A 25275-nucleotide genomic window follows, 5' to 3' on the forward strand; every position below is an offset into this window, starting at 1 on the left:
TTGCTATCACTTTGAGTTGATGGGAGTTAATTTTTTTTAACTTCCTGCTGAGTGTTTTTAAATGTGCATTGACCCACAAACCTTTAAATGATTCAAAGTACTATTTGAGAGAAACCATTAATCCAGACTTAGGAATATGGAACCACTGCAAGACTATATCTGACAAAGCAAGATCTGTAAAAATGCCTTTCTATTGATCACAAATAAAAATATTATGTAATCTTATAAGAAAGTTGAAGTCTATTAGATAATACTTTTCAGAGAAGTAAGTTTTCACTATTCCTTTTATGTTTATTTTCAAACACTTCATCTTTATTCACAGGTTATATTGCTGTACTTCAAAATTCAGCCTTGTAACATACAAGTTCTGCAGTATTTTCATTGATTAGTCAGTCTCAGAACATACAAACCTCTTTAAAACAAGTGTAGACTTAATGCCCCCAGAACCCATTTGCTTAACAGGGTTAGAAAACTCCCTGCAGTCCCTTCCAGGATCTGATATTTGTAAAGGTTGTGTTTGCTCACGAAATGGCCATTTCTTCCCAAGGCCATTTTCTTTTCTGTTAAATGAATTTCTTTTCTGAACAAATGCTGAATTGTGTGTCATTTTTGATTAGTGACACAGGAATCTTGTCTTCTCTTTGCCAAAAAGTAAGAAACTGAAAGTGCCAATATTTCATCTTCAATGATGTATGGGCATAGGGGTGAGACAAGGAGTTATTCCAAATTAAGGATTGCAAAGTGCCTAAAAATGTTCTACTGCTTAAATAATACTTGGGATGACAACATTGTAAAATGATTATAAATCAATAAAAAATGTTAAAAAAAAAATACTTGGGATGCTACTGGATTCTGCTTTTTGAAATAAAGCTCTTTGGGGTAAAACTGGTTACATTACTCTCAGTAGTGTTGGTTACAATAAACACCAGGACACCAAATGTATAAATTATTGCTGCACTGGAGCGGGGAATCCACTCGGGGGAGCTTGCTCTTCCATCTGAGAAATGATCACAAATCAGTATAACTTAAACCTAGCAGCTACCTGAATTAGCATCAGCTACAGAAACTTCCAGATACTTCTGAGCCTCAAAATGAGGCATCACAAACAATAAAACTAGTTTCAAGTCTGCGTTGGAGACATTTTTTTGACTGCGGCAGTGTCTGCAAAGCAATTGAACGTGGAAAGTTTTTAAAATAGTAATTTATTGATAGAAAACTATCAAGAATTAAAAAGTTCTAATTCATACTTGTAGTAACATAAACTATAAAACTGGCCACACTGATGAAATAATGAACTCATAATTTACATATGCTTATAAAAACTTTATAACAATAAAAATAACCAATTACTAGAATGACATCACTCTCTGCGATTAAATACAAGGCATTCCCATGTAACTTCTGTGTGTTCCTGCATCTGGTACATTGTTTCTTTCTTAAAAGTGTATTATTCCATAAGAACAACATATAAAAATGCATTCTGTATTTCTATGTATATTTATAAATATATGTTTTTTCAGTTTATCAGTAGTGCCTATAGCAAATTTTGGGATACACTAGTTTATATGGCAATAATGTGTTATTTGGCTTATTTTGGCTTATCCAAAATTAAATTAGAATGAAACTAGGAGCCCAAATAATGAACAAAATAGAAATCCTTTTCTCCAGCATCCTTCACAACAGAGGTGTGTCCCATCGAGGTGGGGCCAAGCTGGCGGAGTGGGAAGGCCCCGAGCTCCCCTCCTCCTGCAGGCACACCCAAATTACATGCAGAGAAACTACCGATTGGAAAAACAGGAAGACGAGCAGAAAAGGTCTTCTACAACTGAAGATATAAAGGAAACGCAGTACGATGTGCAGTAGGAGCGGAGACGCAGTACAGTCAAGACCCACACGCCCAGGGGGGCGGCCCACAAACGGGGGTGTAAATCACAGCTGCAGAGGCTCCCCATAAGGAGTGAGGTGTCTGAGCCCCACAGCGAGCTCCCCGGCCTGGGGTCCTGCTCCAGGAAGGAAAGATAATCCAGAGCACTTGGCTTTGAAGGCCATCAGAGCTGATTTTAGGGAGAGGCAGAGGGCAGTGGGAAATAGAGACCCCATCCTTAAAAGGTACATACAGAAAGCTCACATGCTCCATGACCAAGGCAGGAGCAGTAATCTGAAAGGAGCCAGGGTCAGACCTGCCTGCTGATCTTGGAGTCTCCCAGAGGCAGGAGGCAACTGAAGCTGACCCTGAGGATAGGGACACTGGAGGCAGCCATTATGGGGGACTTGTTCTATGAGCACTGTTGCTGGCAAGTACAATTTTTGAATCCTTCCCCAAACGCTTTGGCCTCAGGACCTGGCCCTGACCTGGCCTTACCCACCAGCCATTGACATCAGTAATGGGATGCCTCAGGTCAGGCAACTATCCAGGCAGGGACACAGCTCCACTTTCCTTAAGACCCTTAAGACCTACCCTAGAACATGGCCCTGACCACCAGAGGGTCCAGGACCTGGCTCCACACACCAGTACATGGGCACGTGACCCTGGACCCCAAGAGCCCTGAGGCCAGAGACCCTGGTATCCAACTCTGCCCACCAGTGAGCCAGCACTAGCCTTAGCCCTGCACACCAGTGAGCCAATGGCAGCTTCAGGATCACCAGGCCCTTCAGCCAGAGTCCCCAGGTGCTGGCCCCACTCACCAGTGAGAGGACACTCGCCCCGGGATCCATCCTCACCCACTAGTGGGCAGGCATCAGCTCTGGATCTCCTGGGTCCCAGCCCTACTCTCCAGGAGGCTAATGCCAGCTCCAAGACACCTGGGACCCCTCAGCCACCTGCCCTGAGATCCAGCCCCACACACCAGTGGGCCAACACCAACTCCAGGACACTGCAGGCCCCACAGTCAGCCACGTCAAAAGCTGGTCCTGCCCGACAGCAGGCTAACACTCCATCCAGTACCTCTAGCCCCTCAATCACCCACTCCAGAACCTGGCTCATCAGTGGGCCAGCACTAGCCCCGGGACCTCTGGGCCCCATCACAGTGGCTCGCAGCCTCCTCACAAGGCAGGGCTGGTAATCAGTCCGACTGGAGGCCCTTTCTCTGAGCTTCCTCCTTCTCTAAGTGCCACCGACAGTCTGGGCACCTTGGCCTTACTGCTGAGCCCGAGGAGCGTTGCTGGTTCCTGTCCTCCTTCTCAGCCTTGCCTCTGCATCCCAGGAAAGGAAGCCTGAAAGGGGCTCGGCAGATGGCTGCTCTGAGGCCCTCATGAGCCTGGCAGCATGTCCAGGAGGGCCTGGAGTTCGTATTCACTGAGAGGTGCTTCCAGAGGAACTTGCCACAAGTCCCTCTTCCTGGGCGCTGGCACTCAGGAAGGGCTGTGCCTTTTCCAGAAGCCCTGTGTCTGACAAGAGTTCATCTAAGAGACTCGCGAGCCTCTGGGCCTGAGGGCTGGTGCTGAGGGTCCAGCAGAGATGTGTCTTCACTCAGGGGTCCTGTTGCTGCCAGGTGTGTGTCTCAGTCTATTCAGGCTGCAGAATCACCCAGTGGGTGGCGCATGGCTGAGCCAGATGCTGCACGGTTTGTGGAGGTCAGGCTGAGGGGCGCCTTGGAGCTGGAGTGTGCAGGCAAGCTCCTCCTTGAGTGGAGGGCGTGAGTGCTGCATGAATGGGTGCAAGACCCCCTCCTGGACTCAGTCCTGCTGAGGAGCCACAGGGGACTATTCCTGGAGGTGGAGGGTTCTCAACTCTGCACAGCCGGGATGGGGGCTTGGACCACCAGGAGCATCAATGGCCAGCCCATCAGCCACTAGAGGGAGCACAAGGCACAAAGAAGCTGGATGACGAAGGAGGGGCTGCTGTAGAAGGACGGGATGCTCTCCAGTGGATCAGATGGAGGACACTGATGAGCGCTGTCGTGGACAGTGGGCAGGGGGCTTTGGTCCGACGGCACAGTGAGGGCTGGTCTGGCATCAGGGCCTTCTGCTGCAGCCTTCCCAGGCCCACCTCTGCTCTGCTCTGGGTGACGAGCTCTCTGGTTCTTAAACTATACCTAGGGAAGAAGAGACAAAGGGGGATAGTAGCATCAGAAGCAAGGCATTCCAAATGGATTTGCCTCCCCCTGCCCCCACTCCCCACGATCTGGCAGGCACTGGACCAGACAGAGCCTTCTCGTAGGCCTCAACCCCAGGTGATTTGACCTCCACCTGCCCCAGGCCCTTGCAAATGAGGGGCAACGTTAGGGCCACATTGGACCCCTGGCTTCTATGAAAGATCCCCTGTTGACTGGCTAGACTGTCAGGCCCCATCACAGACTGTCCAGCATCTCCTCCGCCCTCTCCCCTTCTGGAAATGGATGGCTTCAGGTCAGCCACCTCAGTGAATTCCTATGGCAAATCATACCCACCCCCACCCCACAGCCCCAAGCCCTCACCCCCCACCCACACATCCAAAACTGTAACAGGAGCCTATGTTTATCCAGCACCAGCACAGGAGTAAATGGCCCTCCCACCTTGGGACAAATTATACTCCACCCACTGAGAACTTACCTGGATTTGAAGTACAGGAAGTCCTGTTTGATGAACCAATTCTTCCCTGTGGGCGATGCCAGGAAAGTGGTCCCTCTCAAAGGCTTGCACAAGGATCCTGTTTGAGAGGGTGAGATGAATGTCCACTTCCTCCCGGCCTCTTTCGGGTGGTGATCTAAAGGAGAACACACAAAGGAGAGAGGACATTGAAGCCTTCGGCACATTCAGTGCAGATACAGTCTATGGTATGGAGGACACGTAACATCTCAGGTACCTATGGATCTCTATCTTCATCTCTACAGCTCATTAATGTGTGTATGTGTAAGTAAATGCAGGCTCAACACACACACATTTTTCCCCCAGAACCACCTTCTTGCCACTGAGTGCTCTGAAGTTCTGATGCACCAACACTGAATCAATGCTAGCCAGGGAGCCCTAGGAAAAATTTCCCTAGGGGATGGAAAAAGGGAATTCTGCACTTGCTGACAGTTTTGGGGACCAGAAGGTTCAAAGCCTCTCTAGCCATGCATCACCCTTCCCTCCAAACAGGGGCTTGATGCTCGTATCTGGAACACAACTGGGACAAGAACAAGATATAACTGTGTCCTCTTTTAAGCATTTCCTGCCACGCATTTGCCATCCATGTTCAGAGATGATTCTGAATCTTGTGGGGTCTGTGATGGGGCAGGACTGGCAGAACCCTGGAGCTCTCCCCTTTAGTAATTTCCCTGGGAAAAATTCCCCTGAAGAATGAAATGAGTCAAAAAGAGCTGTGGACAGGGGTCTGGCCTCCCTGGGAATCAGAGGGACTGATTCCACTGAGGCAAAGCCAATAAAGAGGGACTGCAGGGAATGGAGACAATCTGAGTTGGGGTTAAGAGGCCGAGTTTGTTTATTTTTTCTAAGGCAGCAATTTTGTTTTGCTTGTTTTTTGTCGTGTGTGTGTGTGTGTGTGTGTGTGTTAAGGCAAAATAAAAGTTAGCTCTGTGGTTGAATTCTTCTGTTCATTCTGCTCCAGCACCAGCTCCAAGTCTCTTGCTTATGAAGAGCCAGAGGAAAGGTCAACTCAGGGCCTGGAGAAAGCCCTGCTTCTGTGTTTACCAGCACCTCTGATGCTGCAGTCAGTGCCACCTCCACCAGCTGCTCCTGTGGTGGGACAAGCCACATCCGCTCCAGTGGGAGTGGGCTCTGAGCTGGAGCAGCTGGGATCTTACACTTGAGTGAGTGCTCCATCTCCAGCTTCAAAAGTGAGAGGCAGAGCCAGCTCCAGCCCCAGAGCCTCCCTGCCCCTGATACATGACCAGGAGGAAGGGCAAAAGGAAGGCAGTCTTAACTCCCCACCTCCCCCCAAGGCTGGCAAAGCACTCTGCCAGATGGATGCGCTGAGTGGGTGGGCTTTCACAGGGGGTTTGGGGCAGGGCTTCCTTTTGTAGTAAGCTGCCCCACCTCGGCCTTTCCATGATCCTGACTCCTGGGATCAGGGTCCAAATCGCCAGCTCCACCACCTGTCAACCTGGGCAACTTCCTTTAACCCCAGCCTTCACTGTCCATCCGAGATCAGTAGAGATGGATGATAACAGGACATCCTGCAGAGTGGTTGTGCAGATCAAATGAGGTGGAACAGACAGAACAGTGGGCAGGGCCTGGTCTGCCGGTGGGGGGATGGAGCTCACCGTGGGCAGCCAGGTCGGAGGGTCACCCAGCAGTTGGCCCAGGGCTCAGCTGTCCCAGCACTCAGCACACACCTGAAGTGCACTTAGCCACATGGGAGAGAAACAAACACGCCTGTGGGTGTAGCTGCCACAGGGAACGTGCATCTGAGCGGGAAGTCATAATGTGCATTCTGTGAATGCGAATGCGTATCTGAACATGCATCTGAATAAGGAGTCAGACCAGAGGGTGATCAGGATGGGTGCAAGATACCCCTTTGGGTTAAGCAGAATTGAGCTACCTTCTAATGAGAGAATAGGGTTGTCAAAAATGCCCTTCTACTTTACCCACCAATACTGGGTCCTGTGGGCACTGATTTTCACTATCAGTGTGATGCTGGTGTCCTCAGTGTACAAAGAGAAAACCAGGGGTTCCCACAAGGCTCTGGCCATGTCCTCTGCTTCCTGAACCCTGACTCCGATTGGCGACCCCTGACTGGGACGTAGAGGTGGGGTGTGGCAGATCATGTGACAACTCCCAGCTCCCAGTGGGTGTTAAAGAAAGTGGTTCCCTCTCAGTGCCAGGGGTCCACCTGGTCCCAGAAAAGCAACCCTGGCAATGAGCACATGACACCACCATCCGTGCCACTATCACCCACCTCAGGGACCAAGTGTGGTGGCCCAGGAGAGGGCCTGGGTGGTAGGACACTGGGTCAAGGTGGCCAGGGCAAGTGATGGGCCATCAAGCAGAATCCCTCTCCAGACTCTTGGGAACGGCCCCTTTTCCTTTACCAGCTTTCAGGACGGAAGTCTGTGGTCCAAGCTCCTGCACAGTCCCAGGCCTGTCCTATCAGGGTCATGCTGCCCTTGACGCTCAGGTCTCAGTGGTCAGATCCTTCCTACCCTTCTCCTTCCTGGCTTGAGCTGGTATCATTCCTGTGAATTTTCAACACCCTCCTGTCTTATGTACTGAGTGCCGCCTAGGTCCTCCCTGGGCTCCCTAGGGGTGTGTCTCATCTGGGACAAAGGAGGACAGTGAGGGGACCAAAGCTGGAGCAAGCCAGGTGACAGCTTGACAGCCTCCCCACTCGCAGCCCACTCTGTTCCCCTCCCCAGGGGTTCCAGTCCTCAGGACTTTCCCTCCCTGCAGGCCCTGCTTCAAATCACTGTCTGAAGGAGACTTGGGGGAAGCTTCTAGGTGGGTGGGCATCTCTCTATAGGAAGCTCAGGGTCAAGGTAGGACATCTTTATTTGTCTGCCTTCACCCACCCCACCCCAGTCAGCTGGGACCTCCTGGGGGGCAGCAACCTTGACAGGCAGGAGCTGGGCTGGGGGCTGAGTCTCTAAGGCCCCTGAGAAATAGGCCACGGTTCCTATAGCTTTAGGAATTGATTTTCTTAAATGCCCCAGAGGGTGGAGCCAAATTGGAGAATTTCAAGTGTTGTCATTGTATCAACAGAAGTCTATGCTCAGCTGAAACTCAAACTGGTGGAAATGGATCTTCTCAGTAGAAATGGAAATGGGAGGCCCCAGGACCAACGCCAGGGCTCCCCTCCTCCCCAGTCCCATAGCACCTTCCTGCCCAGAGAATCCCAGTGAAAACCTGCATCCAGGCAGCTTGAATACTTTAGGTTCTCAAATAAAAGGGCTTTGCACTTTAACTCCTCTCACACACATTTCCCCTCAACTTCCTTCTTGCCCTTCCACTCAGGAGGAGCTCCTGGAAATGTAAAGAGCTGTACACCTGAAACTAACACAACATTGTAAATCAACCATACTTCGTAAAGTTAAAAAAAGCATCTGAATAAATTATCTAACTTTATACCGAGAACAAAATAAATTAGCAGAATGAAGTAAATAATAAAGAAGAGAAACAAAGGAAATAGAGAAATGAAAATAGAAAATTTTAACAAAACAAAGATGTGCTTTCTGGAAAAAATAAACATAAACCTTTATTTAGAATAAGAAAAGTGAGAAGATTCAAATAAAATCATACATGAAAAAGAAGAAATTACAACAGATGCCTCTGATACAGAAAGGATCATAAGAGACTATTAGGAAAAATGATATACCTACAAATTGTATATCCTGCAAGACATGGATCAATTCTTAGAAAATACATCCTTTCAAGTCTGAATGAAGAATTGGAAAGGCTAACATACCAGTAACACTGGAGGCTGAAGTCATAATCAAAACCTCCCGACAAAGAAAGTCCCAGGACCAGATGCTTCATAGCTGAATCCTACCAAACATTCAAAGAAGAAATAATACCAATTCTTTTTACTCTTCCAAAACAGAAGTAGAAAACTTCCTAATCACTTTATGAGATCAGCATCACCATGGTAACAGAACTAGATAGGACACTACAAGGAAAGGAAACTACAGGCCAGCATCTCTGAGGAACACACATTCAAATTTCTCAGTAAAATACTAGCAAACCAAATTCAACATTACATCGAAAAGGTTATACATCATCAAGTGGGCTTCTTTTTTTTGTGGGGTGGGGGGGACTCCTGGATGCAAGATTTGCTTAACCTACACCATCAATGTGATAAACCACATAAACAGAATGAAAGACAAAAACCACATGATCATCTCAATAGATGCAGGGGAAACATTTTACAAAGTTCAACATCCAATAATGATAAAAACAACAAAATCGGCACAGAAGGAATAAATAATTCCTCAACATAATAAATCATTTATGATAATCCCATTGTCTTATCAGCACAGGGAAACTGTGGGTTTCCCCTAAGTTCTAGTCTATGAAGGCAAGGAGGCCCACTCTCACCACTCCTATTCAGCACAGTACATGGGGGCCCCAGCCAGAGCAGTTAAGCAAGCAAAAGAAAAAGTATCCAAATTACACATAAAGCAGTAAAATTGACTCCGTTCGTAGATAAAATAATCATACAATGTAGAAAACCCTAAAAACTCAACTAAAAATAGTACCAACACATCTAGTAAAGTTACAGAATACAAAATCAACAAAAACTAGTAGTGTTTTTTTTTTTACACCAGCAATCCTCTATCCAAAAAGTAAATCAAGAAAACAACCCCATTTAAAATAGCTTCAAAAATTATGCAATACTTGGGAATGAATTTAACCAAGGAGGTGAATATTCTATACATAGAAAAGTATATGATACGGATGAAAGAAATTAAAGATGAAAATAAATGGAAAGATAGCTCATATCCGTGTGTTGGAAGAATTATTAGTTAAAAATGTCTACTATGCAGATTCAATGCAATGCCTGTAAAAATTCCAAGGGCATTATTCACTAAAACAGAAAAGTAATTACACAATTGGAACTTGGGTTTTAACAAACTAGCAGAGAACAAAATTGTTTAAAAATAAATTAAATGTTAAAATAATGCTAACCCAAGTGAAATCAGAAGTTTCAAATTATTTCAAATAAAGTAGATATCAATAAAAACTTAAAAATAATTAGGAATTAAGAACAAAATGAAGAAAATTATTTTATTAATAACAAGTGAAAAAAGCAAATCTTTCAAGGAAATAAAGGAATAAGAGGACAATTCAGACTTTTCATTTCATTTACATGGTTCAGCATGTAAAGAGTTTGTAAGTTGTCACTCTAAAAACAAGTAAAAAATCAGACCAACTGAAAATCAGTAACCTTTATTAGAGCCCTCAGAGAATGAGGTCACAGTGCGAATTGCCAGCCCCCAAGTTGGAGAGACAGACAGGTGGACACAAACACTCTAATTACCAGGGCAGAAACCACAAGCAGAAACCTGCATGGACCCCCAGGGAGGAAACCTGAACTGTAACTGACAAGCTGCTGGAGGCTCAGGGCCGCAGTCTGAGAGCCAAAAACTCCAGGGGGCCCAGTGTTAGGAGGGGCCCCGAATTCTGTTCAGGATTCCTACCACGTTCTCTCAAAGAAAACAAGGGGGAAAAAAAAAGGGTTTCACTTCCATCAGGGCAGAAACTATTTTGAAATAGGCCCACAAGTTTCATTCTTCTTTATGAGGCCTGCCCTCAAGAGAAACTATTTTACCAGACCGTAAACAACTGAGGATTTAGCAGAACACAACTGCCCTGAAGGAAAAGAAATACCCAAATCCAGCCCTCTAGAGAAACCATATAAACGTAACAATGTAAGGAAAGCAGCAGCCAGAGAGCTAACCTTTATACATACCAAAGAAATCACATGGTAGAGAAACTTTGCAAAAAGCTGCCACTGATCAGCTAGCACTTTAACAAGAACATGTTCTCATTGTGTAGCAAAATCAATCAGAAGGTAACTGAATGGATCTGGAAATTGTAGTGCCAAAAATAACATCTTAAATATTAAGCACATATGTATATCCATGTATATCCATATACTTAAGTGTACATGGCATTTTTATAAAAAACCAATGAGAGAAAATTCTGATAAAAAAAGAAAACGCAACTTAATTTTTGGAGGCTTCCACACCAGCCCTCACCGGCTTCTCCCTCCTGGCTCTCTTGGCCGCCCCCCGCAACGGTTGGCAGGCGCCCACGCCCTGATCACGGCCCAGCTTTCAGCGCCTGCATCGCAGTAAGCTCACTGCCCAACAGTACACACACGAAACTTTGAAAAGATCGCCCCTACAAAATGCCCTTTGTGAAAATTAATGACGTAAATAAATAAATTTTTAAAAATCTAAAACTTCCTTCGCTCCTTACACTCCGGCACCGGCGAGTGAGCACGGAGCTCCGGCGGAGGGGACTCCCCGGGAGCTGCCTACGTCCAGCCCGGGGTGCAGCCCCAAGCCCGCCTGGGCGCACGGAGGTCGTCGCCGCCACCGCTCACCGCAGCCCCCGCGATTCCCCCGAAGTCCGCGGCGCCAGCGTCGGGGCCGCAGCCCGAGCGTGTGAGTCGGGGCGCGCGCTGGGCGCGGAGGACGCTTTGGATGCAGAGCCGAACGGCCGACAAAGCCCGAGAGGGCGAAGCGGAGCGAGGGCGGATGGCTCGTGCCCGGCTCCCTGCCCCCGCCCTGGGGGCTGCACGAAATTTAAACCCGCCTCAAAAAAAGAAAAAAGAAAAATGCTTTTCTTTCCTTTTACCCTTTTGCTGTGCGGGTAGGCGCGCTGAGACTTGGAGTCCTTTTGTCCCCCGTTTCACTGACCTGAGGCGCCCCCCACTGTTTGGAGCCCGGGGGCGCGGGTTGAGCTGGGAGCTCTGAAGCGCCGGACTGGGGTCTCCACTCCGCCGCCCGACCCCGCGGGAGAGATCGTCCTCCTACCCCGCCTCCCTGGCTCTGCGTTTCTCTTCCAATCCGCTGATCGTTGGGCGGCCTCTCCCTTCTCGGCCCGGCGGGGCTGGAGCCCGCTGCCCAGAGCGAGCTGCATCCTCCTGCTCCCCTGCTCGAGGAGACCGGCCGGCTTCCCGCTCCACGGCGCCCTCCCCGACGCCCCCTGCCTCCTTCCCTCCTGCGTCTTTCCAGCTCCCCTCTGTCATCGCTGGTATGCGTCTGAGTATGCGCTCAGGGCTTTTGTTTTTGTTTTTGCTTTTGCTTTTTTCTCTTTGCTCTTACAACCCTGGAGTCAAAGGCAGGGGAGCAAAAGTGGGGAGGAGTTACAAAAAATAAAAGTAAGCAAGAAGCATTGTATTTTCAACGTTGGGAAGACGGGGAGCACACCACCTTGCACATCATCTCAGTGCCCTTCCACACATGGGTGTCTTTTTTGCCACCTTCTGGCCCTGAAGCCCCAGTCTTGTATGGACACACCTCCCTCCCTGGAGTATGGAACCACCAAGTGACCACAGTCACTAGTCACTGAGCAGTGGGACTTGTACCAGCTCATCCTGCTACCTACAGATTGTTCTAATAACAAGATCCTATTGAGAGACATTATGCCCAGTACAGTGACTCACAGTGGTGATTCATCTCACTTCCATTTTATTCATCTTAGCAAATGTTAAATACCGCTGAGGTTGTGGGCACAGGAAGTCTTGATTTACTAGAAAAGACTGACAGGTTCTTAGAAAACAAGGACAGGAACTTAAGGCATCCAGACATGTTCCATGAGCAGAGCTGAGACAGCTGTCTCCCGCTGCTTTGTCCCAGGACGAACCACGTGCCCGCACAGGGCCACCTGACCGCCCAGCTTCTGACCCCCAGACAAGAGATGCCATGACACCCATGTGTAGAGGGGCCTGGGACCAGCTATTGTCATCACCGCCCATCAGTTTCCATAAGCAAACACCATGAGCAGCTTTGGATTTGCAAAGATGCCAAAACACAAACACTTGTGTTCGCAGGAGCACAGATGCCAGACGCTCACTCCTGATTCCAGCTGCTCCTGGGCTCATCCTCTTTTAAACCTCAGCAGCTCTGGACACACTGCTTCTTGCTCTACAATCCCCTCAGCACACCCCCCAGCAAGCTCCCTACCCGGACAACTCCAAGGCCTCCTCCAAAACAGGCTCTGATACTCACTCCTCCAGGCAGTCTCCCTTGCCTTCTTTACAGCCTCATTTTTTTTAATTTTTATTTTATTGGCCTATATTTGGTTTACAATGTTGTGTTAATTTCTGGTGTACAGCATAGGGAGTCAGTTATACATGTATACGTTCCTTTTCATATTCTTTTTCATTAGGCTATTACAAGATACTGAATATATTTCCTTGAGGTATACAGTAAAACCTTGTTGTTCATCTATTTTATATATAGTATTTAGTATCGGCACATCCTGAACTCCCAGTTTATCCCTCCACCCCTCCCCTTCCCCTCCACTCCTGCTAACCATAAGTTTGTTTTCTATGTCTGTAAGTCTGTTTCTGTTTTGTAAATAAGTTCACTTGTGCCCGTTTTTGCCCTTTAAATTCCACATATGAGTGACGACATACAGTATTTTTCTTTCTCTTTCTGGCTTATTTCACTTACTATGACAACTCCAGGTCCATCCATTTTGCTGCAAATGACATTATTTTTTATGGCTGAGTAGTATCCCATTATCTATCTATCTATCTATCTATCTATCTATCTATCTATCTATCTATCTCACAACTTCTTTATACAGTTATCTATTGATGGACACTTAGGTTGCATCCATGCCTTGGCTATTATAAATAGTGCTGCTATGAACATTGGGTGCATGTATCTTTTCAAATTAGATTCCTCTGTATACATGGCCAGGAGTGGAATAGCTATATCATAGGGTAACTCTGTTTTCAGTTTTTTAAGGAATCTACTGCTTTCCATAGTGGCCGCACCAAATAACATTCCCAGCAGCAGTGTGGGGCCATACTCTCTCCAGCATTTATTGTTTGCTTCCAGCCTCTTTTATATTCATTTTCTACTAAAATGATCACAGTGGATTCAAACAGTGCTGCTGTATGTTTGCCCTCCATGCAGTGGGTGTATGGGAGCAGGGCTCATGGCTGACTCTCCCTCATTACATCTAGACCCTCAGCTTGGGCCCTGGCAGGTAGTGGGGATGGAGCAGGGCCTCTGAAACAGGTGCTCTAAATACCTGGGCTCTGTCTTCATGCAACTTACAGTTTAATGAAAGAGATCCAATGACAAAGAAGGTGTATTTAAGGCACTTTGAACATGGATCAGGAAATTCTTTCCTTAGTAATTCACATTTGAACTGAGATCTCACTAGGATGTAAGTATCAGCTGGGCAAGGGGGAAGAAAAGGTGTAAATAACTTTCTCAGGATAGAGAATAACAGACAAATGTTCTAAGGTGGGAGGGAGCAACTAGTGTAACTACAAAAGGCCAGTGGGGCTTTAGCCAAGAGATGGGGCAACAGCAAGAGCTAGTGGATTATGTGTATCAGTTAGGGTAGGCTGGGTTGTGCTGAATAACCAGTGATTCCCCAAGTCACAGCGGCTTCCAGTAAGGCTTATTCACCTCTCATGCTGCATGCTTGCATGGCTCTGCCCCATGTCATCGTCCCTCTTAAGTCAGGCTGAAGGAGCTGTCTCTGTCTGGATACTGCCAATGCCATGGGAAAAGGAAAAGAAGTGATAAATCAGGTGCTCGTTCTTCAGTGTCTGATCACATTTCTTTTACTGTCCATCAGCTCCTTTGCCATGACTGAGAAACAAAGGTCAGGGCTGTATAATCCTCCAGGGAGAGGGGTGTTACAGCAAAGGGCACTGAATGTGGGTGAATCATACTCCGTTTCCACGCCAGGCTTAAGATTTTGATGTTTATCTTAGGAACAGAGGAAAAAACACTGAATAAAATTTCCATTTTTAATAAATCACTCTGTAGTGAGGAGAACAGCAGACTGGACGTCGGGAGAAACATTAGGAGGCCATTTCAGTTTTCCAGGGACAAAAAGATAGTACTTTAGGGCCATGGCAGGGGGAACTGGAGAGAAACCAACAGACTTAAGAGATGGGAGGATCTAGTGATGTGCAGGAGGCACAGAAGGTGGAAGAGACATAGTAGATTTGACGTCTCAAGTCTTTCCAGTTTCTGGATCTCGTATCTTGGAAAGACCAGGTAAACTATTCTGTTTGTTCTTAGGTTCCCTGTGTTCTCCTAATAAATCTCCCTTCTTTCTTCAAAAAAAAAAAAAAAAGCATGGGCTAAAAAAAGGAAGGAACACATGGATTAATAAGGTGATGAGCAGCTGAGGGAATTGACAAGTGACAGAATGATCCAGGATTGAGTCTCATTATGGACATAAATACTGTCCCTTTCACATCCCCTCAGTATTTTTATATTTTTATGACCACCCCAAACTCTCCCTTTCTTCCTCTCATCAACACCTCCACTCAAAACAAATGGGGTTCTTTTGATGCAGTCCTGCAGATTTGTGCGCTAAGGATTTAAAATGACCGAACTAGGAGGGGCCTGCCCTACGTGACAGGGTGAGTGGTGGTGATTCATCTGTAAAACGTCAGCTGGTGTCAGGCAGCAGCAGGAGAGTGGGAGCCAAGAGCTGAGCAGGTGTAGAATAAGGGAATTAAATGTGTTCACCCAGCAGCCTCAGGGATGGCCGGCCCTGAAGCACAAGTGTGGAAGATGGAGGGTACTTCTAGAAGTCAGGGTTGAGATGCGACTTTGAAATCAGAACAGTGGGCTTCAAAGCTGCCCCCATCACTCGGTCAGTTAATAAAAGCAAAATGAGGGTAAGTTTTCTCACATGTAAAGTGGGAATATGGAAGCCTCTCCCTCTTAGGGAGGAAGGGTGAGGCAACAGCAGCGTGCAGGAACCGTCTGGGCTGAGTGTGCACCCAGCCGGGCCATTACCGCTGCTACAACCACTGTCTCCCAGGGCAGGGTCAGCAAACTTTTCCTGCAAAGGCCCAGACACTAAACATTTTAGGCCTTGAGGGACCGATGGTCTCCCTCACAACAATCGCCCCCTGCCGTTGTAGTGTAGACACAATTTCTGCAGCAGGCAGTCCACACTCTCACCCTGCTTACTGAGATGAGGATTACTGACATGTAACTGTCACATAGCACTGTTAGTTTAAAGTGTACAGCATAATTATTTGATATATGTTTGCACTGTGAAATGATCACCTTGTTTAGTTTATATCCATCACTGCTCATAGTTGTACATTATTCTTCCTGTGATGAGAACTTTTAAGATCTGCTCTGTTAACTTTCAAATACACAATACAGTGTTGTTAACTGCACTCACCTTGCTGTACATGACATGACCATGACTTGTTTATCTTATAACTGGAAGTCTGTACCTTTTGACCATCTTCACCCATCTCACCCACCCCTACCCCCACCTCTGGCAGCCACCAACCTGTTCTCTGTTTCTGTGAGTTCACTTTAGTTATTAGATTCCACATATAAGTGGGATGGTATGTATTTATCTTTCTCTGTCTGACTTATTTCACTTGGCATAATGCCGTCAAGGCCCATCCATGTTGTCACAAGTGGCAGGATTTCATTCTTCTTTTTATGGCTGAATAAGATAACATTATAGACATATTTTTTCTTTATCCATTCATCTGTTGATGGACACTTGCTTCCGTATCTTGGTTATTGCAAATAATGTTGCAGTGAGCATGGGGGTGCAGTTGTCTCTTTGACACAGTGATTTCATTTCCTTTGGATATATTCCGAGGACTAGAATTACTGGATCATATACAGCTCTATTTTTAATTTTTTGAGGAGCCTCCATACTGTTTTCCACAATGACTGCACCAATTTATATTCCTACCAACAGTGCCCGAGTTTCCCTTTTCTCTACACCCTCACCAACAGTTCTCTCTTGTATTTTTGATGACAGCCATCAAAAATGTGACAGGTGTGTGGTGATACCTCACTGTGGTTTTGATTTGCATTTCCCTGATGATGAGTTATGTTGAGCATCTTTTTAGGTATCTGTTGGCCATCTGTATGTCTTCTTTGAAAAATGTCTATTCAGTTCCTCTGCCCATTTTTAAATCAGATTGTTTGGTATTTCTGCTGTTGAGTTGTAGGAATTCCTTATATGCTTCGGGTATTAATCCCTTATCAGATATATGACCTGAAAGTACTTTCCCCCTTCTGTTTGTTGCCCCAACCTCTGCTTTCTGGATGACGTGAGTCCAGGCAGTTGGGAGTCCCTGCTTCTCACACGCATTTCCAAAAAGTGGGTGGGAGGGGTCTGTGTTCTGATAAAACTGTAGGTGGCCATGGGTTACTAACCCCTCTTCTAGGAGGCCAGCTCTGAGGAGTGTGGTGTGGGCAGGCATGATTCACCTGAAGCCACTGGTCAGATGGTCATGTGCTCTGGAACTCACCTCTCCCAGCCTGGAATTGATGAGGCAATTTGTAAAGGGAAGGCCTTGCAGCTAAAACACTGAGCAGGTGCTCTTGTTCCTTGTAGGAATGACCTAGGTTGTCCAGCTTTCCCAACACAATTTGCGGAACAGACTGTCTTTTCTCCATGTATATTCTTTTCTTCTGCCAAAGATTAATTGACCATAGTTGTGTGGGTTTATTTCTGTTCTCTCTATTCTGTTCCATTGAGCCACATGTCTGTTTTTGTGCCAATATTATGCTATTTTGATTACTGCAGCTCTGTAGTACTGTCCGAAGTCTGGGAGGGTTATTCCTCCAGCTTTGTTCTTTTTCTTCACTATTGTTTTGGCAATTCTGGGTCTTTTGTGATTCCTCAACATTAATTCTTTAAATAAGTTTTCTTCTCCTTTCTTTTCTTTTGGAACTCCTATGTTGTTACACTGTTTTTCTTGACTGTCCTATAAACCCTGTAGGCCTTATTCAGTCTTTTTCATTCCTTTTTACTTTCACTCCTCTGAATACAGCATTTCAAATAGCCTGTCTTCAGATTCACAGATTATTTTTTCTTGGTCAATCTGCTGTTGAAGCTCTCTGTTGATTTTTTTTCAGTGTGGCCATTGGATTCTTTGCTCCAGAATGTGTGTTTTGGTTATTCTTCATGGTTTCTATCTCTTTGTTGAACTTCTCATTGTGATCATGTATTGCTTTTTCTGAATTTGTCTAGTTGTTTATCTATATTCTCCTATAGCTCAATGAGCTTCTTTAAGATGATTGTTTTCAGTTCTTTGTCAGGCAATTCACAGATCTCTATTTCTTTAGGGTCAGTTACTGGAACTTTGTTTTGTTCCTTTAGAGATGTCATGCTCCACGATTCTTTGTTATCATTTTATTCTGTATTAACATCTGCACATTTGAAGAAGTAATCACCCCTTCCAGTCTTTATGTACTGGCTTTGGAAGTAAAGACCTTTACCAGGTAATCCAGCTAGAGATTCTGGGGGTCTGTTAAACTTCTTCTATGTATAGGTCCACTCTACTCCTCTCACTCCACTGTTGGGAACTAATCTTAGGCTGTGTGCCTTCTCCTAATCCTACAGAGCTCTGTAAGGTGCTGAGAGCTGCCTGCTCCTTTTCCCTAGATCAGTACCCTGATAGGCCAGGGCATTAGGTGCAAGCACCACTTCCCTCCCTCCCTTCCGAGGGGTATGTCTTAGAATTTTATTCCTTTTCCCTTACTCTACAGAGCTATATTGAGTGCCAAGGTTCACCAGTCCCTGTTCCATAGGGCAAAGCACTGAGATGCCAGTACAGTAGGCTCAGGCCCACTTGTGTCCCTCCCTTCCGAAGGAGCGGTCTCAGGGTTGTGCACCTTCTCCCAACCCTGCAGAGTCAAATTGGTTGCTGAGATCTCTGGGCCACCTGTGAGAGTGTGTGTGGCACTGTCTGGGGGGAACTGTGGTTCTGGGGTTGTATATGCCAGTTACCATAAGCCTCCACCCTTTCCTTTGTCCTTAGCTGCTCCAAGACAGCACATCCATACTGATTTCTTCAGTATTCTGGGTGCTTCAAGATAAACAGAGCTTTTAGATATTGCCCCAAAGGGCTGGGGAGACAGACCCTCGCCTGCTCTCTCTTTACTCTGTGGGAGAAGTTATGGGCTGGGGAATTTCTCTAGGCGCTGAGGTTTGCCAGCCTGGGGGAGGGGTGACACAAGCAAAGTCACACTGCTTTTCCTACCCTTTCAGTGTGGCTCATCTTGCTTTTTGTGGTCCGCTGGGGTGCTGGAATCTCCCAGCTGGATTCCAGAGCTCTCACAGAGGTATTTTTGTCTGCAGGTGGTTGTCAAATCATTGTTTCTGGGGGAGAATGAGGGCTGGGACCTCCTATCCTGCCATCTTACTGGTATCACTCATCCTCTCCATATACTCTTGCAACTTTCTGCCCTTAGAACAAAACCCAAGCTTTACCCACAGCCTACAAGGACTGAAGAGTATGTTCCTACTCACTTCTCCAGCCCCCTCAGCTTCCAAATTTCTTCCAGCTTATCCTGCTCCAGCCACACATCTTCCATTATTTCCCTTACAGAGCCAAGCTCCTCAACCCCCAGCATCTTGCTAATTCTTGTTCCCTCTGCCTGAAAGATCTTTTCCTGGTTGTTCATTTGGCTGGCTCCCTCTCATCTTTTGGATTTCACTTTAAATGCTAACTCCTAGGACAGGATTTCCCTGTTTCCCCATCTAAGTAACGGTCCCAAAACCCACCCATGTTTTTCTACCACATTACCCCATTCTTCCTTCTGTATACTTGTCACAATCTGAAATCTCACTGGTTCACTTGCTTCTTGTCTGTCTTCCATGTAGAATGTCAGCTCCAAGAGGGCAGACACTGTGTCTGTCTTGTTTATCACTATATTCCTGCCCATTCTCTGTAGATTTCTTTTAAAACAGTATTTCAAATAGTAACATAACAGTCAACAGTCAATGCCATACTTGACCTCACTCTTTTCTATTTGTGGATATGCAGTAGTTTCTGATTATAAATAATATTGCAATCAACATCTCAATGCATGATATCCTTTGTCCCTGCTGCTGGTGATTTTGTTCAGTAACAATCTCAGAAACAGAAATACTGCCTCCATCAAAGACTATGAGTATGTTTGAAGCTCCTTCACACACATGTCCACACTGCACTCCAGAAACTCTGACTGAAGATATAACACAACACAAGTCCCATCACTCTTAAATGTGAGAGCTAGGACAGGAGATGAATCTTTAGATGAACAGTACACATGAGTCATCTGGGGATCTGAATGAGATTCAGACTTTGATACGGGAGGTCTGGAGTAGGGCCTGAGAGGCGGCATTTCTAACAAGCTCCCCAGAGAATTCCCCCAGAGGCCATCATCCTGACTGTCCTTTCCTTTCAGTGTCTGGGCTCCACACTAACACATCTGTAGGCACCGTGCCTCGGCCCAGACCTCAGCTTCCAGCAGCCCCGGCAGGAAAGCCTGTGCTTATTTCTGCTCTGCTTGCCTCAGGCCCTGGCTCCATTTGGTTCTCAACCCCAGGCTCCATAGCTCCCGACGTATGTGTTGTTCTTAGGGGTTCTGAGCTGGGTCTTCCACTAGGTGTGAGGTGAACTTACCTCTTCAGTTTCCAAGATGTTCCACTGCCCTGGGTAGGATAGTGGGCACCTGTGACTGCATTTTCTGCCTGCCCTATATCTCCTCATCTTATGCCAACAGAACCTCTTCTTTCCTATGGACTTCCTTCCCCCTTCCCCTAGCTTTTTCCCTAGTCCATGTGGTTTGGGGGAAATTAACTCTCTATAATACCAGAATCAAAAGGTGAGTATATAACCTAGATCTGGCCAACCAACAGATTTCATCTGTTCCATTTCAGTAACCTGTTCAAAGGTGGACATGTGACCTGATCCTGGGAAACCTGTGACTGGACTTGCAACAGAACTATTGTGAATGAGAAACTCTCTCCCTTCTGGGAAACTGCAGGGTCACTACACACAGCTAACTGACCAGAGAGTGAGGTCAATGTGGAAAACAGAGCTAAGGTAACTCGATGTCATAATATGAGACCCTGGGTCAACCTGCTCCTGAAGCCAACTTGATTTTAGTGGGCCATGGTGGAGCTAGGACTAAAACCACCAAAGTAAGGCACAAGCTGGGGTTTCTGTGTGTCAGGGTGTTCAACACAAACTAAGGAGGGAAGAGGGCCCCAGACAGAGAAACCCCAAGAGTGTGCCTGCTCACACACATGCATGTACCCACAGGCATGTGGGCACACACAGTCCAGGCCAGAATACCGGGGATCACAGCCAGGGTGGAGAATTGCAGCCAACAAAGGGGAGGGCTGCTCAAGTCAGATGGGAGGTTTCTCCACATTTCTGGCATTTTTGCATGATACTCAATTGGCTTTGAAACAATAAAAGTAAGAGAAGCCTTAGGTGGTTAGTAAGTAGCTTAATGCAAGTATGAATCAAGTCAGTTGCATTTCTTTACATTAATGATGAATCAACAGGAAAAGAAAGTAAAGAAACAATCCCTTTTAAAATAGCACCCAAAATAATAAAATACCTAGGAATAATCTAACCAAAGAGGTGGAAGACTTATACATGGAGAACTATAAAACATTGATTAAGGAAATTAAAGAACTTAAAAAATGGAAAGATATCCCATGCTCCTGGATTGGAAGAATCAGTATTGTTAAAATGGCCATACTGCCCAAGGCAATCTACAGATTTAATGCAATCCCTATCAAACTACCTAGGACATATTTCACAGAACTAGAAGAAATCATATTAAAATTTACATGGAATCATAAAAGACCCAGAATTGCCAACGCATTACTGAAGAAAAAGAAAGTGGCTGGAGGAATAACCCTCTCAGACTTCAGACAATACTACAGAGCTACAGTAATCAAAACACCATGATATTGGCACAAAAACAGACATATGGATCAATGGAACAGAATAGAGTCCAGAAATGAACCCACAAACTTTTGGTCAATTAATCCTGGACAAAGGAGGCGAGAACATATAATGGAATAATGACAGTGCCTTCAGCAAATGGTGTTGGGAAAACTGGAGAACAGCATGTAAATCAATGAAGTTAAACTACTCCCTCACATCATACACAAAAAAAACTCAAAATGGCTTAAAGACTTAAACATAAGACAAGACACAATAACCCTCTTAAAAGAAAACATACACACAACATTATCTCACATACATCTCAGCAATGTTCTTCTAGGACAGTCTACCCTAGCAACAGAAATAAAAACAAAAATAAACAAATGGGACTTAATTAAACTTACAAGCTTTTTGCACTGCAAAGGAAACCAGAAGCAAAACAAAACAACAACCTATGGAATGGGAGAAAATATCTGCAAAGATGAAACTGACAAGATCTTGATTTCCAGAATATATTAACAGCTCATATGACTTAATGTGAAAAAAAAAACCCACTCCAAAAATGGTCAGAAGACCTAAACAAGCAATTCTCCAGTGAAGACATATGAATGCCCAATAGGCACATGAAAAAATGCTCAATATCACTAATTATCAGAGAAATGTAAATCAAAACTACAATGAGGTATCACCTCACACCAGTCAGAATGGCCATCATTAGAAAGTCCACAAATGATCAATGCTGGAGAGGCTGTGAAGAAAACAGAACCCTCCTATGCTTTTGGTGGGAATGCAGTATGGTGCAGCCACTGTGGAAAATAGTATGGAGATTCCTCAGAAGACTAGGAATAGACTTACCATATGACCCAGGAATCCCACTCCTCGGCTTGTATCCAGAAGGAAATCTACTTCAGGATGACACGTGCACCCCAATGTTCATAGCAGCACTATTTACCATAGCCAAGACATGGAAACAGCCTAAATGTCCGTTGACAGATGACTGGATAAAGAAGATGTGGTATATTTATACAATGGAATACTACTCAGCCACAAAACCCAACAATATAATGTCATTTGCAGCAACATGGTTGTCTTCTTTATCTTAAAACTAAAACCAAATGCTTCTGCTTCTCCCTGGGCCAGTGCTCAGGGGTCTCAGCCTGCAAAAAGGGAGATGCCCCGGAGAAGCCCCTAGCCATCCAACCAGTGGCCCACAAGCGCAATCTCACTTCTTGACCTTGGGGACCATGTCTTCTGCCCTCTAACCTCTCTGGGCTGGAGGAGGGCTGGAGGTCACAGATGCACGCTCCAGTGCTTGGCCCTGGCTTAGTTTAAATTCAGCCATTCCCTCTGTGTCTCTCAAGCCTCCTCAGAATTTGAAGAGGATCCCAGTCACAAGACTAAAGGGACACACTCACATTTCCCACCCTAGTGCAGAGGACCCCCCAATACTGGCAGCACTAGATAAGAGCATGTGGGATGCCCACAGGAGCTAGTTCCTACCCAGAACCACTGAGGGCTTCTCACCTTCCTACCTGTAACAGGTGATTCTCAGCATCTCTGGGCCTCCAGGTACCCCCACCCTCAGTATTAAAGAGGACTCCCATTTCTCTGAGAATTACATGACAGATACTAATGATTTTGCAAAGCTGCTTTATGGTGATGGAAATAATAATATAATAATCATAATCATAATAATCATTGTAACAACTAACATGACTCGGCACTTACCACATACCAGACTGTAGTCTAAGCAATTTATAGGTATTAGCTCATTTAATCCTTACTGCACCCTGGGAAGAAAGTAGTAACTGTTTCATTTAACTTTTCCACTCTGGGGCTTCTTTGTTGTAATTGCAAAAGGAAAGCATGTTCCCTGAAATAAATCTAACACAACAGAGGTGTGCAAGGAGCAAGCTCACAGTCTCCCCGTGCCTGCTTTCTCTCCCTGTACACCCCGGCTCCACGTCCACTCTATCAGCACAACCAGGATGAGCAGTTTCATGTCTGCAACCTGTTTTTATGACAACACACTCAAGCACATATAGGAAGGCTCTCTTAGAATTAGCCTCCTCACTTTGTGGATAAAGAAAATGCAGCTCTGAGAGGTTAAGTGACTTGCCCAAGTTCACACAGCAGGCAGCTGGAAGAGCTGGCAGTTACTTGACACCCAAGTTTAATGGCAAAGTTTGTGACCTTACCCACTAGCCTCCACTATCTCTATGAGTCATGACAGCTTTGAACAAAGAGTAACAATATTCATAACAATAGGAAACAGCAGCACACATTCACTGAGTACTGATCACAGCAGCATTTCAGACGCATTCCACATATCCATCTAGACTTGCCAAAAACCTTGTGGGTTTGTCCTATAATTTGTACATCCTCTCCCCCATTTCACATTTGAGAACACTGAGGCTTCATGAGGGTAAGCCTCTGGCCCAGGTTACACAGCTGAAAGCAGTGACAGACAAGGATCCAGACTCAAGCCTTCTGCCTTCTGTCAGGCCAGGAAGGCTGCTGGGTGGGAAGAAGTAGAATTTGCTCCTGAGTCAATGGGCAGAATGGCCACTGTCTCCATCCTAAAGTCACACGGACTTTTTTTTCCTGATTGTTTATTTGTTGTTGTTGATTTTTAAAACTGAGTTATAGTCAGTTTAAAATGTGTCAATTTCCAGTGTAGAGCACAATTTTTCAGTTATACATGAATACACATATATTCATTGTCACATTCTTTTTTACTGTGCGCTACCACAAGACCTTGTATATACTTCCCTGTGCCATACAGTATAATCTTGTTGATCTATTCTATATATACCTGTCAGTATCTACAAATTTCGAACTTCCAGTCTGTCCTTTCCCACCTTCCTCCCCACTGGCAACCACACATTTGTATTCTACGTCTGTGAGTCTGTTTCTGTTTTGTATTTATGTTCATTTGTATTTATGTTCCTTTTCTTTCTTCTTTTTATTTTTTTTAGATTCCACATATGAGCGATTTCATATGGTATTTTTCTTTCTCTTTCTGGCTTACTTCACTTACAATGACATTCTCTAGGGACATCCATGTTGCTGCAAATGGTGGTGTTGTCATTTTTATGGCTGAATAGTATTCCATTGTATAAATATACCACATCTTCCTTATCCAGTCATCTGCTGATGGACATTTAGGTTGCTTCCATGTCTTGGCTACTGTAAATAGTGCTGCTATGAACATTGGGGTGCAGATGTCTTTTTGAATTAGCGTTCCTTCTGGATATATGCCCAGGAGCGGGATTACTGGGTCATATGGTAAGTCTATTCCTAGTCTTCTGAGGAATCTATACTGCTTTCCACAATGGCTGCACCAAACTGCATTCCCACCAGCAGTGTAGAAGGGTTTCCTTTCCTCCACAGCCTCTCCAGCATTTATCATTTGTGGACTTTTTACAGTTTCCCCCCCAACCCCAGCCACCTCAGGGCCTTTGCACAACTCTCACCCCTCACCTGGTCTAGATAATATCTGCTCCTCCTTTAGTGCTCAGCTTACTCAGCCCCCAGATAAGTCCCTAGAGCCCCTAGGTGAATTCCATACTCCCCACTGAATTTCTGAAGCCCAGCAGGGCATCTGTGTGCAGCCTACATGGGATAAACATCTGTTCAAGGAAGAGTGTTCAGTGAATAATGTGTTTCCTCAGTGGGAAGGCTGAGCTGGGCTAAGGGGACATTGGGTGAAAAGATGCCAGGGATGCACTGGGGCTGAGTGGCGAATGTGGGAGGACAGCAGGCAGGCCCCATCACGATGAAGGTCAGGGAAAGGCAACAGGGAACCAGGAAGAACAAGCATTGTCCTCTGAGTTCACATGTGGAACTCAAGACCCCAAACACCAGACACCTGTCTGTGGATGCTGCTGCTTCCTGCCACCCAGAGTCCACCAGTGGGGAAGGCTGAGGAAAGACCTGTCACTGTGTGTGTGTTGGGGAATGCTTGGCAGGGCTGGTTCTCACTC

General features: G+C 45.8%; 1 protein-coding gene across 2 annotated transcripts in view; it reads right to left on the minus strand.

Annotated features, from left to right (window-relative positions):
• Positions 1-259: 259 nt before the first annotated feature.
• Positions 260-25275, minus strand: part of LOC140691107 (uncharacterized) — a 33762-nt gene continuing 8746 nt past the window's right edge. Inside the window, exons 1-3 of one of the 2 annotated variants that reach the window (XM_072953914.1) lie at positions 11280-11544; positions 4531-4684; positions 260-4034 (exon numbers count right to left, since the gene is read on the minus strand). In XM_072953914.1, coding sequence (XP_072810015.1) covers positions 3785-4034; positions 4531-4684; positions 11280-11502 — 627 coding nt within the window. In that variant the 5' untranslated portion in view covers positions 11503-11544 and the 3' untranslated portion in view covers positions 260-3784. Of the gene's footprint in view, positions 4035-4530; positions 4685-11279; positions 11545-25275 lie in introns of those variants that run through there. The other variant, XM_072953915.1, reaches the window with a different exon arrangement.

This window comes from Vicugna pacos, chromosome 33 (genome assembly GCF_048564905.1).
Source record: "Vicugna pacos chromosome 33, VicPac4, whole genome shotgun sequence".
Classification (NCBI taxonomy): Eukaryota; Metazoa; Chordata; class Mammalia; order Artiodactyla; family Camelidae; genus Vicugna; species Vicugna pacos.